We start from the raw sequence: 17,069 nt of genomic DNA, 5'->3' as shown, positions 1-17,069 counted from the left end.
TTACTTCAGATTGTCCAATTTCATATGAAATTTGAATTGATTATATAGTTGCGACCTCCAGCTGTTTGTTTTTTTTTTTTTTTCCCAGAGTAGTTGATACTTGCTTAAATCTTAATTTCTTTACAGATCTCTGTGGTATCCGAAGAGAGGTTTTATGCAAAATGGAATCCAGCAGCACACCTGACTTCTGGTGAAGTTAATTTCCAAACAGGAATTCTAGCAGGAAGGCTGGCCATAAACAGGCTGCATCAGGAGCTGGGGGCTAAAGGTTTTAACCAGGCAAGAAGTGAGGGTAACACTGCGATTTCTCCATGTTTATGTTCTGAGTGAGCACAGTTGCAATGGTATGTCTTTTCTAGGTGTATGTAGATCAAGTTGATGAAGATATAGTGGCAGTGACAAGACATTGCCCTAACACACACCAGTCTGTTGTGGCTGTAAGTCGAACTGCCTTCAGGGATCCTAAAACTTCCTTCTACAGTAAAGAAGTACCTGAAATGTGTATCCCAGGTAATCAGATTTCTTTTCAAGAGATGGCAGGTGTACAAAAAATTCAAGTTATTCTAATTCCATACTTTTTAACTTCAAACACATGAAATCAATATGAGAACTTTCAGTATATGACACTCCTCCTATATGTACTAATATGTATGCACCAAAAGTGGTTAAAGAAGCAACAACAAACTTACGTTGCTTAGGGTTTTCAAAGGCATTCATATTGAGTATACTTCCTGCTGTAAGCTCCCCGTGAGGGTGTGGTTTTGTTTACTGTCTTGTTTGTGAACTGGTAAGAAATAGTTAACAGCAAGATGGTTAATTGTACAGAGTTGGGGGGATTACTATTTATTAAGGGTTATACTGGGGAAAAAGTACAACATTTCGTATGTTGTATGTATGAATAAAATACAACTTTGTGCTGCATAAGTTAATATAAAGATAATATATAGGTAATACATACATAATATTAATTAAATATGCAAAGTATTTACTATACTTAATAGTAGCAAAGTCTAATGACTTCTGCACATTACCTGGACATATTTCTGAAGAGAAGCTTTCCAGACTGGCTTTTTGAGTATACTTGGTTCTTTGAGTGCATGTGTGTGCCTGTTTTAAAATCAGTCACATTATATGTTAAGACATTTACAAGTGGCTGCAAGGCTTGTATACTTTAGTTTGTAGATTACTGAAAGGATAGAGAAAATTAGAATATTTGAATATTAATAATAAGTTGTTACGCTTTGAAGATAAACCATCTGTAGCTGCAGTTTGGAAACCAATCTAATACAGTCTCCTAAAAGATAATAAGGAAACTAACAGAGCTGGTAATCAGTAAAAGAGAGGTTGTGACTTACTAATTGTTGACTGATTTTATGGTTAACTTACTAAAAATAACAAAATTGCAGTTTTAAATAGAATACAGCCAATGAACGTGTAATGAATGTTATAGGATATTTAAAACACTTCCCCATATGTGCTGTCACGTTTGGTTGTTCTTTAGCTGTACAACAGAGACTTGTATTTTGAATATTTAGGTTTTTAGTTTTAGGTTTTGCTTCATGTTTTCAAAAGAATCACTTTTCATTTAAAGTATCTTAACAGCTACAACATGATTTAACTTTTCCTAGGAAAAATAGAAGAAGTAGTACTTGAGGCTAGGACTATTGAGAGGAATGCTAGTCCTTACAAAAAAGATGAACGTTTTATAAATGGATTGCCTAATTTCACAATGGAACTCAGAGAGCATATTCAGGTAATTAGTCTCCTTCACCCATGTTCTGATGTAATATTTTGTAATTTGTGATATTTTATATTAGAAAAAAGACATTGAATTTCAGTTGCAAATGTGTTTTCTTTTCTAAGATTAAAGACAGTAAAATTATAAAGCAAGCTGGAACTGCCATAAAAGGGCCAAATGAATTTGTTCAAGAAATAGAATTTGAAAAATTAACACCAGGAAGTGTAATAGTATTCAGGTACGTTATTGTAATTGCCAAATGGCTGTGTTAGTTCAAATAGAATGATAGGATTCTTTGTTTTGAGACTTGAGAATAGTTACTGTACGTGCTACATTTCTACAAGTTATGTGTTCATGTTTACAGAGTTAGTCTTGACCCAAAGGCACAAGAGGCTGTTGGTGTACTCCGCAATCATTTGATCCAGTTCAGCCCTCATTTTAAATCTGGAAGTCTTCCTGATGATCATTCAGCACCTATATTAAAAATATTATTTTCTTCGTGAGTATTCTTTAAGTTTCTGAAGTAGAACCAAGAGCGCTACAGTGGGAGTGAAGAACAGTCTGTAAACTTAAAGTGAGGAGGTTTTGGGGGGTTTTTTTTGTTTGTTTGTTACTACGGATGGATTTGGATTGTCAGAGTGCAATAAAAACTCTGAGATACTCTTTTTTTTATATGTATAATACAAAGCAGGGTTAATACTTAAGAACTTCCCGGGCTCTTTTGTTCACGTTGTGTGTAATTGCTGCTTAAAGTAGACTTAATAACATGGAATGCTTGTCAGTGTTGGCGTATGACTGTTCGGGGTTTGTACTTAATACTGTGTTTCTAAATAAATACTGAAACATCTGAGCACAACATCTCGGAACATCTGAAAAATCAAGCTCTTAATTTCCAAGATTAAGTGGTGAGAGAGTTGTGTATGTATTTGATTATTTTAATGTAAGTCTAGAATTGTTTGTGAAATCGTTTCTCTATTTCCCTACTAATGTTGCTTTTGGATTTGGAAATTTTTTTTTCTCCACTGTTTTTTCAGTATTGCATCTAAACTAACTTTGGCTGACCTAAATCAAGTACTGTATAGGTGTGAGGCAGAAGAACAAGAAGATGGTGGAGGTTGTTACAATATACCAAACTGGTCACCGCTGAAGTATGCAGGCCTCCAAGGTAATAGTTTCAGCATTCTTTTTCCTGTCAAGAAAAAAGTAAAATAGAGCTGCTCAATCTAGATCATGCTTTAATGCTGTTTCTTGGCTAGTTCCGTTGTTTGGATAAAAACTAGTAAGTTTTTTCTGCTTGACCATGCTACTAATCAGTGTTGTACCCGGGAAATCACATACTAAAAACCCCTCTCTCTTGATACTCTGGGCTGCAAAATTAAGTTTCAATAGGTGTTTTAACACCAATGTCCTTGCTTTTAAAATAAAAAGAAAATACATATACCTCCAGTGAAGAGTCACATTAATTAAACCCTAGGCATTACTAGATTACTGAGGAGTGTTGATAATTTATCAAATGTATGAATTCCATCATGCTAGTTACTCACACACAATGATTTTCATAACTGTCTAGGAGGTATGCTGAGGAAACTAAAATTGAGTTGTATCCTAACTCATTCTGCAGATCAAGAGAGGTAATACAGTTAAATCCAGTTAAAGCATCTGTGGCTGTGTACATTTTCATCCAGAATTGTACTTGCTGTTTGTGATAATGGTGTGTCTTTTAATACAGAGTTGGGTTTGTATCTTCAGGGTTAATGTCAGTGATGGCAGACATTAGACCAAAGAATGATTTGGGTCATCCATTTTGTGATAATTTAAGATCTGGAGACTGGATGATTGATTATGTCAGTAATCGTCTGATTTCACGTGCAGGAGCCTGTGCAGAAGTGAGTAAAAATACTTATTTGGTGACTTTGGGGTTTTAAATTACTAGTTTGTTTCCTTTTCAATTACTGGTATATTTTTAAATTCAGTCTGTCTATAACATCTTTCTTGTCTAGGCAATTTCTTTCAGGAGATTAAACTGTTAATGTGGTGTTCTTCCCCCTCCTCAATCCTATTTAAGAATGGACTGCAAAAGGGAAGTGAAAAATATGTAGGGCATGGAGGGGTTGTTAGCTCTTACATAAAGGCCTGCAGGGGTCCTTCCCTGTTTATTACTTTTCCTCAAATAAAAATGAAGTAACCTTTTTTTTTTTTTTAAGTACTTTCAAAAGAGGGCCTAAATACTACTAAGGCGTACATGATTACGATACAGTTATAGTAAGATTGCAAGTCAAGAACTGAGAGGATAGGAATTACTGAGGTTCAAATTACCTGTATAGCTGTATTACAATACAGTCCTTTTCTTTCTTTGTCATATTTTATTTTTCTGAACAGCAATTGCTTTATTCATTTCACAAGATGAAGACCTGATTTGGATAACTTACATAATGAATATAATAAAGGCTTTAGCATTCTTACTTCATTTTGTTCCTGAAGTCAAGTGTAGTGATATAAAGCAGAATGGATAAAGCAGTCTAATGTTGTACTGAAGCAAATGCTGAATCTGACCTCAGACGGAGCTTTTCTAGAAAGGAAGTTAGTCTGATACTTGCCAGAGTTACTGCTCTTCAAAGACTATTGCTTATTTTTTCTGTGTATTTTTTTTTTTAATTCTTAATTTGTAGTGTCTCATTCTGTTTTGCAGAAAATATAAAGTAACTATAGCTATACTGAAGTCACATGAAACTAAACTTTACAATTTCACTGTTTACATAAGTAACTTTCCCTTCATAATTTCCAGGTTAAAAGTATGGCGTCATCATGTAATATATTGACACATACTTTCTTCATCTGCGCAGTCTTCATCTGCAAGGTTTAAATCTTTAGTGACTTTCTAGTAGGTTGTCATGATGTTCTTTAACAGTACTAGAAGGAGAGAGGAGAAATACTTCCCAGGTGTCAAACATTTTGCGTGACACAAGGATGGTGAAGCTCCAGAATCCTGAGTCCTAGACCCAGCTCTGCAGCCACTTTCACTGGTGGCCATACATAATTTAGCCTTCTGATAATTTTTCTATCCCTAGTCTCAAGCTTCATCTCTTCAGTCCTGTCTTTTTAAGCAATGAGAAACCTCCTTCCCATATTTGGGTCATAGTGATGCCTTTTGAGTTGCAGCTTTCCTTTAGTTTTAATAACTTTTTGTGATAATTTTTTTTTCCTACAAGACTAGCAAAATATAATCTCTTTCTGTAGTTGGTGTTCTTGCCCATTTATGTCATAGTACAGATATAGTACAGATTTTTCCCTACTACTTTTCTTAGAGTTCATCTCTCAGCTGAAATTTTGGAGCGGGAGGGTACAGCAATTCTACCACAAATACCTAGCATGGACAACTATTTAGACGTGAATGGTTGCATGCATTAGTGCTGTTATTAATAACTGAAGATGGCCTCATCTTTGTGGTGGTCAAGCATAACTTGGGTGTAATAAATGTACAAAGTGTGACACTGTCCTGGTTTCGGCTAGGACAGAGTTAACTTTCTTCCTAGTAGCTGGTATAGTGCTGTGTTTTGGATTTAGTAGGAAAAGAATGTTGATAACACACTGATGTTTTCAGTTGTTGCTAAGTAGTGTTTATACTAAGTCAAGGATTTTTCAGCTTCTCCTGCCCAGCCAGCAAGAAGGCTGGAGGGGCACAAAAAGCTGGGAGGGGACACCATCAAGACAGCTGACCCAAACTGGCCAAAGAGCTATTCCATACTATATGACATCATGCCCAGTATATAAACTGGGGGGAGTTAACTGGGAGGGGGGATCGCGGCTCAGGAACTAACTGGGCATCGGTCAATGAGTGGTGAGCAATTGCATTGTGCATTGTGCATCACTGGTGGTTTTCTTTTTTCTTTTGTTGTTGTTTGGTTGGTTTTTTTCCCTTCCTCCCCCTCCTTTTTGTTATATTCCTTTTCATTACTATTATTGTATTTCATTATTACTATTGTTAGTATTATATTTTACTTTAGTTATTAAACTGTTCTTATCTCAACCCACGAGTTTTACTTTTTTTTTTTTCCCCTCTTTCTTCCTCCTCACCCCACTGGGAGGGGGAAGGGGGAAGCGGCTGCGTGGTGCTGAGTTCCTGGCTAGGGTTAAACCACGACAGACACATACTTTAACTAGATGGATCCTGAAAGCCCTGGTTTTTGAACCCTAACGTTATCAAGTTCTAATTATATTGTATTTTAATAGGTTGGTAAATGGTTGAGCGCCATGTTTGTCTACCTAAAGAGAATTCCACGTTACCTCATCCCATGTTACTTTGATGCCATATTAGTGGGTGCATACACAACGCTTCTGGATGTGGGATGGCATCAGATGTCTAGGTATGCTTGGCATGTCAGGGCTATAGAGGTATCTGTATATATTTGCACCTTTTAAATTTTATCTGCTGGAGAATGTAGTTTGAATATTTTCATAGTCGTCCAATGTAGAAGGGTAAAATTGGTAGTGAATATCAAATCCATCTTCTGACGGTGGTGGTTTGGAAGGTTGAGAGTTCAGATGTCTATCCAGGGTTTGAATTTATAACTACTGTTGGCATTGTGCAGTAGGAGGAAGAAAGCTTAAGCCAGCATTTCTTTGCCTGGCTTCAGAAACTTTTTTTGCTATAACTTTAGTACAACTGCAATGATTCCTTAAAGTTCAGGGAAAAGAGAAAATACCAGATGGTAATTGATGCTGATGCTTTGTTCAACATTTCTTTTCTAACACTGCTAAATATCCTTCATTATCTGAGCACTTTGCTTAGTTCTTCAAATAACTGTTTAATCTGCAGTGTCTGCTTCTCCTTTGTTCCTTGGAAAGGGAAGGGAGATTGATTTAATGGAGGCTTTATTCTAGCTATGAACATTCTGAACAAATCAGTATTGTTTTGTAAAAATACAGATGTTAAAATAGGAATAGAATTTGGTAAGGCTGTGAAATCATGTGGAAAGTAGTATATTTTATGAAAAAATGCTTGGAGATGAACTAGTCAGGAATGCAGGTTGCATTATTTTAGACAATATGTTAACTGATTTATTGATTTACAATTTTTTATATATATGAGTATATAAAAATGTGGCAATCTTTAATAATACTGACTAGGTTTGACAGAAACTTTTGTTCATAGTAAAATACGTTTTATCATATTTTCAAGGTCTTAGGTCTGTATGTAGGCATCAAGTAAATCAGACTAATTTCTTTTTTTTTTACCCTTTTCCCTAGAAGTATTTGACATAAACACTCCCATTGGCATTAATAAATTAAAATTTAAGGCTAACATTGGGCACTCATTTTGGGGAAAAAAGTAATTTACAAATTAAATCTTAAGTACAAAATTAGTTAATGCAAAATACTAATACTAACTCATTGTTTATGTTTGTTATGCATAATACTTACAATAGTCTTCTGTAAATGAAAAAGGGTGCATTTTATAGACTGATACTGCTGAATATAAAGTTATTTTAATTTAATTATGTTGAATTACAGCTTTGTGCAGAATGGATCAACATTTGTTAAACATCTTTCCTTGGGTTCAGTCCAGATGTGTGGGATAGGAAAATATTCTTGTCTGCCAGATCTGTCTCCTTCCTTACATGATGTTCCCTATAGGCTGAATGAGATTACAAATGAGAAAGAACAGTGTTGTGTTTCCTTGGCAGCTGGTAAGTGAGGACAACATTTTAAAAAAAAAAAAAAAAAAAAAAAAAAAAAAAAAAGTCTTCCAAAATAGTTAACCTGTTTTTAGTAACTATATTAAAATTGTCTCCATTGTGCTTGGGATCCATATGTCAGCAACCATGTATAAAATGTAGGTAGCAGTTTTCCTCACTTTTCCCCTGTGTTTTAACTTCTGTTTAAGACAAAGATTTGCCCATATTAAAAATATGGGAGTTTTGTCTAGCAGTGCTCCTTGGGGATAAGCATTTTGTTACTGCTCGTGGGGGGTGGGAGGAGGAGCTTATAAACACTTTATTTAGAGACATTTTTAGCTGTATCCACTTTTCTCATATATGGAGGTCCACAAGTATATGCTCTTTCTTTCCAGAAGACTTGCTTGAGATAAATATACTTAGCGTAATAGGTTTTAGTTTATCTTTTTTAAACATGAATTTAAGAACGGAATTGTAATGGAGTACAAGGGTGAATTTGTTGTTTACAAGTTCTCAGAAAAAGAAAGAACCATTAGCAGACCGGAAGAACACCTGATCTGAAACCGTCTCCAGAAGGAAAGAGCATAAAAGCAGTCAGCAAATAGTGTTTATACCTCCGAATGTTGCCAGCATCTGGCAGTCTTCTAATTGGGCACTTTGCTATGTCAAAAGTATTATCTTCTGTGTTTAGTGGCTTAGAATGAATTTATTTTTGTTCTGAGTTGGCCCATTCCTTTTCTGAAACCATAGAAACTTTTAACATCCACAGATTCTATGGCATCTGTCTCACTGGGGTGTTTATTTTCTTCTTCTTTTTGCCGTCTATCTTTCTGTCATGGAATTTTACTGCTTTTAGTTTCTGGTTTTTGGTAACATTCCATTTGGCTACTTTAGTGTTACCTAGAAGCACAGAGGCACAATGTTCCCTTAAATTGGTTGTAAAGATTAATTATACTGAAGGGTTTGGTTTTAAATATTCCCTTCACGTATTCACTGGTAGTTGTGTCTGAGATTTTTATCTGGTATATGGATTATCGTTCTCAAGTGCTGTTGCCATATAGCATAAAATTGCAGAGATGTGGAGGCCATATTTGAGTATTAGCTAATACTTTGGAAAAGTAAGTGATAGAAGTTAAAATGTTGTTCTATCAAGCATGCACAAGAGACTGCTGTTTTGAAACTTTACCATGTGGAATTTTTTGTTTGATAGATTGAAAAAGTTAATAAATGGAAGAAAAGACAAAGATGGACCTTACTGTTGTAATTGTTATGCTTTATCAGTCAGAATCATTCTTAAAGTTACATGTTATAATGTCTGCAGTAAGATGTAGTTCTAGAAGCTGCTGGAAAAGAGAAGCAAGATTCCTTTTATAGTGGCTGAGAACAATTTTGGGCTGAAGAAATTCATAGCTCTCCAGTCTTATCCCCTTTATGCTACTGAGATGGCACAGCTCTCATACATAAACTCTTGCCAACAAAGCGTTATAAATCTTGTCATAGTTCTGGCTTTTTGTTTGTTAGTTTTCTTTCTGCTTCTTTTAATTAGAGGATGGCACTTGGTTAAGTTACAAAGTGATTTAATAAAAATTTAAATGTGACTTACTGATATGAGAAATTCTGTTGTGTGATCTTGAAATTCTAGAAGATACTGTTCTAAAATGAGGTTTTATTTCATTTCATGTTATCAAGAACTTGGTCTAGAAGATTTTACTTTAAATATCTTAATCTAGGAAAATTATAAATGTGAATATATTTTTACTTCTGGTTATTTTGTACGTAACGTGTGCTTGGAGATGTCTGCCATATCAATAAATGAGATGAACAATGACATTTCTTTTTAGGTTTACCTCACTTTTCTTCTGGAATTTTTCGCTCTTGGGGAAGAGATACCTTTATTGCACTTAGAGGTCTAATGTTAGTTACCGGGCGCTATCTAGAAGCAAGGTGAGACTGACTTATTCTTAGTTCGTATTGGTTTTGCAGGTAGTTAGGAAAAAGGCATGCTCTCAAAACCTGAGATGACACACAAGCTGTTAGAAACACTTGATGTGCAGTATAAAACTTCAGTGGCCTTAGACAGATTTGGGAGTTCTCTCTAAGTGGAATTAAAAATACTACTTAAATAATTCTCTTTTGCTTTCTTAGCACTGATATGAAGCTGATGTTCTGTATAGATAAGGTAGTTTTAACCCCTGTAACACTACTGCTTGTCGTTAAACAAAGTGATTGTGTTTCACATGTACTTGCATCATTGTTACTGAGCAATAATTTCAAAATTACTTATTTAAAAATTTGAAGTAGCAAGAGAATACTATTTTAATCAGAAAGGTATGATTGCATGTTTGTCGTGATTTTTTTTTTTTTTTTGGTAACTGCTAGTATGTGTCTGTTAATACTAGAAATCAGCTAATTGTGAATTGTTACAATCTGAATCTGTTTGTAAGTGTTTAACCTGACAAATGAGCCAGATGTAAGCCAGATCTATTGATTTGATATTTCCATTAATCTTTTAACTTGGGTGGAGCTCACCACATGATACAAACATAAAAATTAGTTGTTTTAAATTAGCGTGTGTTTATGCTGTTGTACATTTGGCCAACTATTACCTTTCTCATGCAGTAAGATCTGCAGTCTACTAGTACATTTATATTCCCTTTTAAAGCTAGTTGGAATCCATGTTTTCTGCAAGGTATGCGCAACGGTTCTCAAATGAAACTTCTCATAACCTCAGTTGCTGTCACCTCTCTGTATTTTAATAGGAAATTCCCATCAACTCCTGCCCTCCATCCCCATTCCACTCCACCCATCAGAATGGATACCAGGGTAATCGTAAACAACGTCAATAAAAACCTTCCCTGTGACTTCAGTGGGATTTGGATTTAGGCTCTACATCACTACCTATGAAAAAGCAAACTAGCTTTTCCATATTAGCAGATGTTGTATGTTTTGTACAAACTGATTTAAATATATTCATGTTGCGGAATTTGTAGGGAATAGGTAACTTTTTATTGCAAAAGAAGTTCATGCTAAGTGAAGTAATCTAGCTTTCAGCAGCAAACTTTTGGCATCTGTCTTTAAGATCCTGTTTGTCTCCTTGACTTACCTTGCTATTAAGGTAAACTTGTATGCTTTGTACTTAATACTTGGTCCAATAATGGCCTTGAAAGTAACTTAATCAAGACTGTGTTTTTCTTTTGTTCTAGAAACATCATTTTAGCGTTTGGTGGGACTTTAAGACATGGACTCATTCCCAATCTGCTTGGCCAGGGGACACATGCCAGATACAACTGTCGTGATGCTGTATGGTGGTGGCTTCAGTGTATCCAGGACTACTGTAAAATTGTTCCAAATGGATTAGACATTCTCAAGTGTCCTGTTTCTAGGATGTACCCAAGAGATGACTCTTCTCCTCAGCCTGCAGGCACTATGGTAAAGATCACTTCTGATTTAAGTATTTAACACAACTATACATTTTTTAATGAAAGGATGTAATTTTTCTCGCTACAAGAACCTGTCGCTATCTGTTGTTTATGGTGAAATTTGATTATAGCACAAGAATTTCATATTTTAGGCACTTCTCACTACATCTGCATCACATGATTAGACAGGTGCAGGGGGTTGGGGTTGGAGAAAAAATTTCCATCAGCTTCTAAATTTTTTCTTTGCTTTTTGTCTTGAAAAAATGTTTATATTAAAAATTGTATACAATGTATTGCCATTGACAAAGATGCTATTGAAAATGTTAGATGCTTTTCTTTTGAAGTATCATAAACTAGAGGCTAGGAATTGCTACTATTTGCACACTAGGTAGAGCCTTTCTACTCATTTTTCATCTTGCCTTTCACATATCATGCAAACATGCAATCAATCTAGGATCAGCCACTTTATGAAGTAATACAGGAAGCAATGCAACGACACATGGAAGGCATAAATTTCCGAGAAAGGAATGCTGGTCCACAGATAGACCAAAACATGAGAGATGAAGGTAACATATATAGAACACTTGCTATGCAATTCAAAAGATGAAGCTTGTATTTTATACTTCTTTTTCTCTAGCTATTGAGTATATTTTTTAAAAATTGATTATGTTTAATGCAACTAAAACTATATTACTTTAAATACATTTAATGTTTAAAAAGTGCCTAATTGATTGTTTATTATCAGCAACTGTTTATATGTTGTGGTACAAGTTATCTTTAAATAAAAGTTCACTTCAAGTACAGTTGCCTTCAGAAACCCACCTCAGATCTCTTGTTTGGAGCTTTTTTTTTTTTTTTTTTTATTTAGGAGGTTTGGGCTGGGGGGAGCAGATGGGGTTTTGTTCTGTTTAAAATACAGACTTCACATGTGATATTCTTGCTTGGCAGGTTTTAATGTAACTGCGGGTGTTGACCGTGAAACTGGCTTTGTCTTTGGAGGGAACCGCTTCAATTGTGGCACTTGGATGGATAAAATGGGAGAGAGCGACAGAGCTCGCAACAGAGGAATTCCAGCTACTCCAAGGTACAAAATCCAGGCTTTTGAGGGGGATTTTTAAACTTTTTTTTTTAACTGAAATTCTTCTGCAGAACTACTATGTCTGCTATTAACACATCTAAGAGGTGATCTCTCAAATGTTCTAAATGTTTCTGCGTACTAAAATGTTAACGGTAATGTTTTTCTTTGTGCTCATTTGAAGAAAAAAGGTGTGTTCTTAGCAGGTGAAGCCCTCAGCTTCTGGCATGGTCTTAGCTCCTGCAAAGAGCTGACTTTTCAATTCAAGTAGTAAAATGTAATTTAGGAAAAAACTGTATACTTGTAGTACTAGCAGTACTTTGTTATTTAGACTTCTTGTAGGAGATATCTATTGATAATTGTTGTGTTGTTTGAATACTTCTTATTTAGAATTCAAAAATATCTACAACATCTAAGTTTTTAAAGTTGAGAATAAATATTTTAAAAATAAGCTCTTTACTATGCGCTAGCAAACTGCTGCAGGCATCCTTACTTGAGTTTAGTACAGCATCAGTTTCAAATAGATTGCCATCTGTGGGTGAGAACTGAAGGAAAACATTATCTTACTTGACAAGTCAGGCATTTTAATTGGGAACCAAGAGAGGTTGAGGTACCTGCCCTAGAGAGGCTAAATCGGTGATGCTGGAGAAAAACTTTACATCAAGCAGGCAGTAAAACTCGATATGATATAATATGAAATTTATGCATATGGTGATTATCTGAATGTCACCTGAAAAAAGAAACAAGTCCAAGAAGTGCATTTAGTGCTTATTTTAATGCTTCACTTTTGACTTGAGTGATCTGTTATGGTAGAAATACTACCTAAGGTACCAAACTGTATGTGCAGATGAGAACCTCTGTATTGAACACAGTTTTAACATCAGAGGACCAAGTTGTTTGGGGCTGATCTTTTTTTCATGTTCTTAATTACTGGTATACAATTATCTTTAATCTGTGCAAATTAGCTAGGTATGAGAACACCACTTTAAATTATTCTATTGTACAGAAAAAAAGTATCTGTTAGCCAGTTTACAATCAAGCTCTTTCCCTGACTGTTATCTGATAGAAAACCTCACCTGTTTTCCACCCTTTCCTTTATTGTTTCTTCATGAGGTAGAATCCTACTGATCTAAATAAAATTAAATTGACACAGTCTGCTTATGCTAATGTTCTCTTCTATTATTCTTGGCCCTTGATGAAAGTCAAAAGTACCCTATAAAACTGAGTGTGCCTAAAAGTGGCAGATAAGCTTTAGCATAGATAAAGTGAAGATATGCATCTAGGGGAAAAATCGTCTAAACCATGCGTACACAATGCTGTCAGAACTGAGCTACAACACCGGAAGGAAATCTGAGTCACTGGTAGCTTTCTGAAATCATATCTTAGTGTACAACAGCAGCCAAAAAAAGCTAATAAAAAATAATAATACTGGGTGTCATCAGTAAAGGTTTTTAAAACAAGACAGAAGGCATCATTCTGCCTCTTTGTGAAACCTTGCACCTGCAAGATGCACTTGTATCTTGAGTATTATGTGTAGTGCTGGTCTCAAGAAGGACATAATAAAGGGTGGTACAGAGAAGGGCAGCTAAAACTCAAAGGGATGGAGTAGCTGCCTTGTAAGGAGAGACTGGATGTCTAAGGACTCTTCATTTTCAAGAGAATATGGGTGAGAGAGGTATGACTGAAGTTTAGAAAATCATGACAGTAGTGATGATGATGGAGCTGTTATTCACAAAACACTGCAGTACTGTAGAACTTTGGGATGCTGCTATAGGAGAAATAGGGGAATAGTAGGAGAGCAGGGAAAAATTAAGTGGCTAAATAAGATACAGATTACTTTTTTTTTTGGTTACTTATTGAACTTTAGCCTTCTTAAATTAATTCTTGGGCTTTTTTTTGTCATTATTATTTTAGAGATGGCTCTGCTGTGGAAATTGTTGGCCTGTGCAAGTCGGCTGTTCGCTGGTTGCTGGATTTATCTGGGAAAAATGTGTTTCCATTCCGTGGAGTCACTGTAAAAAGACATGGTAAAAACAGGCACATCTCATAATTGTATTGCAATTATGAGTATAAAAATAACTAAAACAATGAAATCGTGGCCGTATAACATCAGGGGTGATTATCAAACTACTCAAGAAGGTTTAGGGGTAAAAGAGGAAAAACTTGAGAAAGTATCTTGTATGATTAAAATTTTTTGTTACTACAAAAATTTATTAAGAATTGATATTGTCTTGTCAATATTTCAGATATTTTATTCCATCTATTAAGGTGTGGATTACAAAGGAATTTTGGAGCCTAAATACCATTTCTCAAAATGGATATAAGCGATAGGATTATTATGTATTATGATGATATACATCATTCATTACAAGAATGCTAAGTAAAATGACAAGAGACGCTGCGCTTTTTTCTTTTTTTTTTTTTTTTTCAATATTCACAACACAGAAAACCACTTCTTGTGAATATTTACATAAATATCTTTATATGTCCCTTATGTTTCAGAGGGATACTGCTCTGGTTACAAAGTTACTTTACTTTGAGCTTACCTGGCCCAAGTGAATATACATGCTGTGTAAAGCCTTTTTACTCTTCAGTAAAGGATAATATTGGAAAACAATTAATTTAATGGTTCTTTTATTCTATTTTAGAAAACGTGAGTGCAAGTGGTTTTGTTTGTTTGTTTGTTTTCCCCCTATCGGTCCTAGACAGTACAGATTCTTAGGTCATGAACTTACCTGTCACTTCAGGATTTCTTAAAATATATGGCTAGAGTCAGACAATTTAGAATTCAGTACACAGCAATATTATAATCCATAGATGTAGAAATAATGTTTTCATCTCTTGTTCCAGAATGGCAAGCAACTTTTTTAGATTCAATTTGATGTGTGTATACTCCCTACTGTTGCTCCCTACTGTTGTTAATCTCATGTAACTGGGTTTAAATTTCATTCATCTACTGCTGAATCTATTTTAAAACCAGCCTTAATTCTTATTTATGATCTGTGCCTTGATTTCTTAACAGGCTTAGTGTTAGAGTTTCTAGGTTTTTTGTTCTTCTGGCAATACCATATTTCAATTTTGGTAGTATTGTCCTTTTTGCTATACTCCAGTTGTAGAATATACAATGTACATATGCAGAATGTACAGTATACTCCTGTACTCACCTAATGTAAAACTAATGTACAATTCTTTACTATTTTTGGTTCTTTCATAAAAGAATTGCTTATTTAAGACGTATGTGTATCTCAGTCAGGAAGTTACCCCTAGCGTAATTCTGCTGACTAAAACCTGATGTTTTTCTAGTAACCTGATGTTTTTCTAGTCTCCTGAAGTTTCAGTGAGCTATTCCTGAGAACTGTAGAATTGGCCTAAACATGGGGAATCACCAGCTGGAGAGAGGTGATCCTAGGTCTGCTCCTGTTAAGTGTTAAGAATTCAGGAAGAGAAAGTTTTTAAGAGTGACAATTATCCTAATGTTTTGACACTCTCTTTGAAGTCTCCAAAATAGCAAGAATATGTATACCAAGTACTATAAAAAAGCTGACATGTTACCATGAAGTGTTTAATTATAAATTTTAAACTTACTCAGTTAAATATTTACTGTAGATCACAGTACCTCATACTGTTTGCTCCTAGCTAACTGCAAGTTAGAAAATGTTGTGTAAAAAAGTTGTGCGTGTGTTGGAGTTGATCTGCAGTATGATTCTACTTCTAGATAATACTTTTTGCAATGCTACTATGGCCTTTATTGTGTTAGGAGTATCTTATGTAAAACTTCAATAAGCAAAACAGTGAAAATAGACATAAGCATAGTTCTGGTGTTACCACTGTGGCTGTTTTCAGAAAATAAAACTTGGATGTAACATCTTGCAGGAAAGGAGGAGACTATCACATATGATGAGTGGAACAGAAAAATTCAAGGACACTTTGAAAGGCTGTTCTTTGTCTCTGAGAACCCAGCAGATCCTAATGAGAAACATCCAAATCTCGTTCACAAACGTGGAATTTATAAGGACAGCTATGGAGCTTCAAGTCCATGGTGTGATTACCAACTCAGGCCAAATTTTACAATAGCAATGGTTGTGGTAAGTGAGGGGGATTGGGGGGAAGCATTGCACTTAAAATTTTCTTTATTATTGAACTAAGCTTGCATTGTAAGGTTCATCTGCATGGCGTTATATCAGGAACATACATTGCTTAGAATGACTTTTTAAAAGCTTTTCTTTTCTATGCTTTTAATGTGGGTCCATCATAGAGTACCTCCTAAAAATACATCCTTGACAGGACTTACCTAAATGAAACTGCTGTCCAGTGTATAGCTAGGATAAATTTGCAGTGTTCACTGTATGCAGAATGTCTTTTAAGGTTAGGTCTGGGAGGTCGCTTTTCCCATCAGATTACCTAAAAAGCATGGGTTGTTTGTCTCTATCGGGTTTGTAAAGAGCTTCAGTAATAATACTTGGCAAGTGTATTTAAAATAAAATAAAAATTAAAAAAGCACTGGATAGCTTCTGTCTTCTTGGTTACTCTGACTTGTGGGTTGCAGAAGTTGATTCAGTAATACAAAACTTGGGCTTTTTGTGGTCTTCTACATTTGTATACACAGTGTTACATGTATACATGCGCAGAGTTTAAATATTTTTTTAAAAAAATGTTTATTATTTTATTAGGCCCCTGAGTTGTTCACACCTGAGAGAGCTTGGAAAGCTCTGCAGATAGCAGAGGAAAAACTGCTTGGTCCATTAGGCATGAAAACCTTAGACCCAGAGTAAGTACAGTAGAGATAAGAATAAGTGTTAATTACAAAACATGACAGTAGAAATTATTTGACATGTGGGGGTAGTATTTCTTTTGTTAAAATCCTCATATATACCTGTGAAATAAGGCTGCAATAAATACTTCCGGAACAATTATTTTGCTGTTCTAAAAGTCCATGCAATTGATTTTATTTATGTAGAAAATCACCAGGTATTTTTGGATGCCATACAGTAAGCAAGTCAAATTTGGTATAATAAAAGATGTTGAATTTGTGTCTTGATACATACTTATATATGATACAGTGTACAGCACTACAGTTTGAGTAAAAGCATAAGGGCAAAATTATGAATTCAAGTAATTCCAAGACTTTAACCATCTTCCTACTAGTTTAAACTGTATTTGGA

The 17,069-nt window shown here is 35.0% G+C and overlaps 1 protein-coding gene across 3 annotated transcripts in view; it reads left to right on the top strand.

Annotated features, from left to right (window-relative positions):
* Nucleotides 1-17,069, top strand: part of AGL (amylo-alpha-1, 6-glucosidase, 4-alpha-glucanotransferase) — a 39,425-nt gene that overhangs the window by 17,848 nt on the left and 4,508 nt on the right. For all 3 annotated transcript variants that reach the window (XM_050900552.1, XM_050900553.1, XM_050900554.1), the window contains exons 15-30: nucleotides 127-279; nucleotides 360-510; nucleotides 1,629-1,753; nucleotides 1,864-1,976; nucleotides 2,103-2,237; nucleotides 2,773-2,903; nucleotides 3,488-3,624; nucleotides 5,969-6,102; nucleotides 7,250-7,425; nucleotides 9,255-9,357; nucleotides 10,617-10,842; nucleotides 11,287-11,398; nucleotides 11,781-11,916; nucleotides 13,822-13,934; nucleotides 15,781-15,992; nucleotides 16,578-16,675. In XM_050900552.1, coding sequence (XP_050756509.1) covers nucleotides 127-279; nucleotides 360-510; nucleotides 1,629-1,753; nucleotides 1,864-1,976; nucleotides 2,103-2,237; nucleotides 2,773-2,903; nucleotides 3,488-3,624; nucleotides 5,969-6,102; nucleotides 7,250-7,425; nucleotides 9,255-9,357; nucleotides 10,617-10,842; nucleotides 11,287-11,398; nucleotides 11,781-11,916; nucleotides 13,822-13,934; nucleotides 15,781-15,992; nucleotides 16,578-16,675 — 2,255 coding nt within the window. The remainder of the gene's footprint in view (nucleotides 1-126; nucleotides 280-359; nucleotides 511-1,628; nucleotides 1,754-1,863; nucleotides 1,977-2,102; nucleotides 2,238-2,772; nucleotides 2,904-3,487; nucleotides 3,625-5,968; nucleotides 6,103-7,249; nucleotides 7,426-9,254; nucleotides 9,358-10,616; nucleotides 10,843-11,286; nucleotides 11,399-11,780; nucleotides 11,917-13,821; nucleotides 13,935-15,780; nucleotides 15,993-16,577; nucleotides 16,676-17,069) is intronic.

This window comes from Gymnogyps californianus, chromosome 8, assembly GCF_018139145.2.
Source record: "Gymnogyps californianus isolate 813 chromosome 8, ASM1813914v2, whole genome shotgun sequence".
NCBI lineage: Eukaryota > Metazoa > Chordata > Aves > Accipitriformes > Cathartidae > Gymnogyps > Gymnogyps californianus.
The sequence above is the reverse complement of the archived record's forward strand: the minus strand, read 5'-3'. Positions and strand labels throughout refer to the sequence as shown.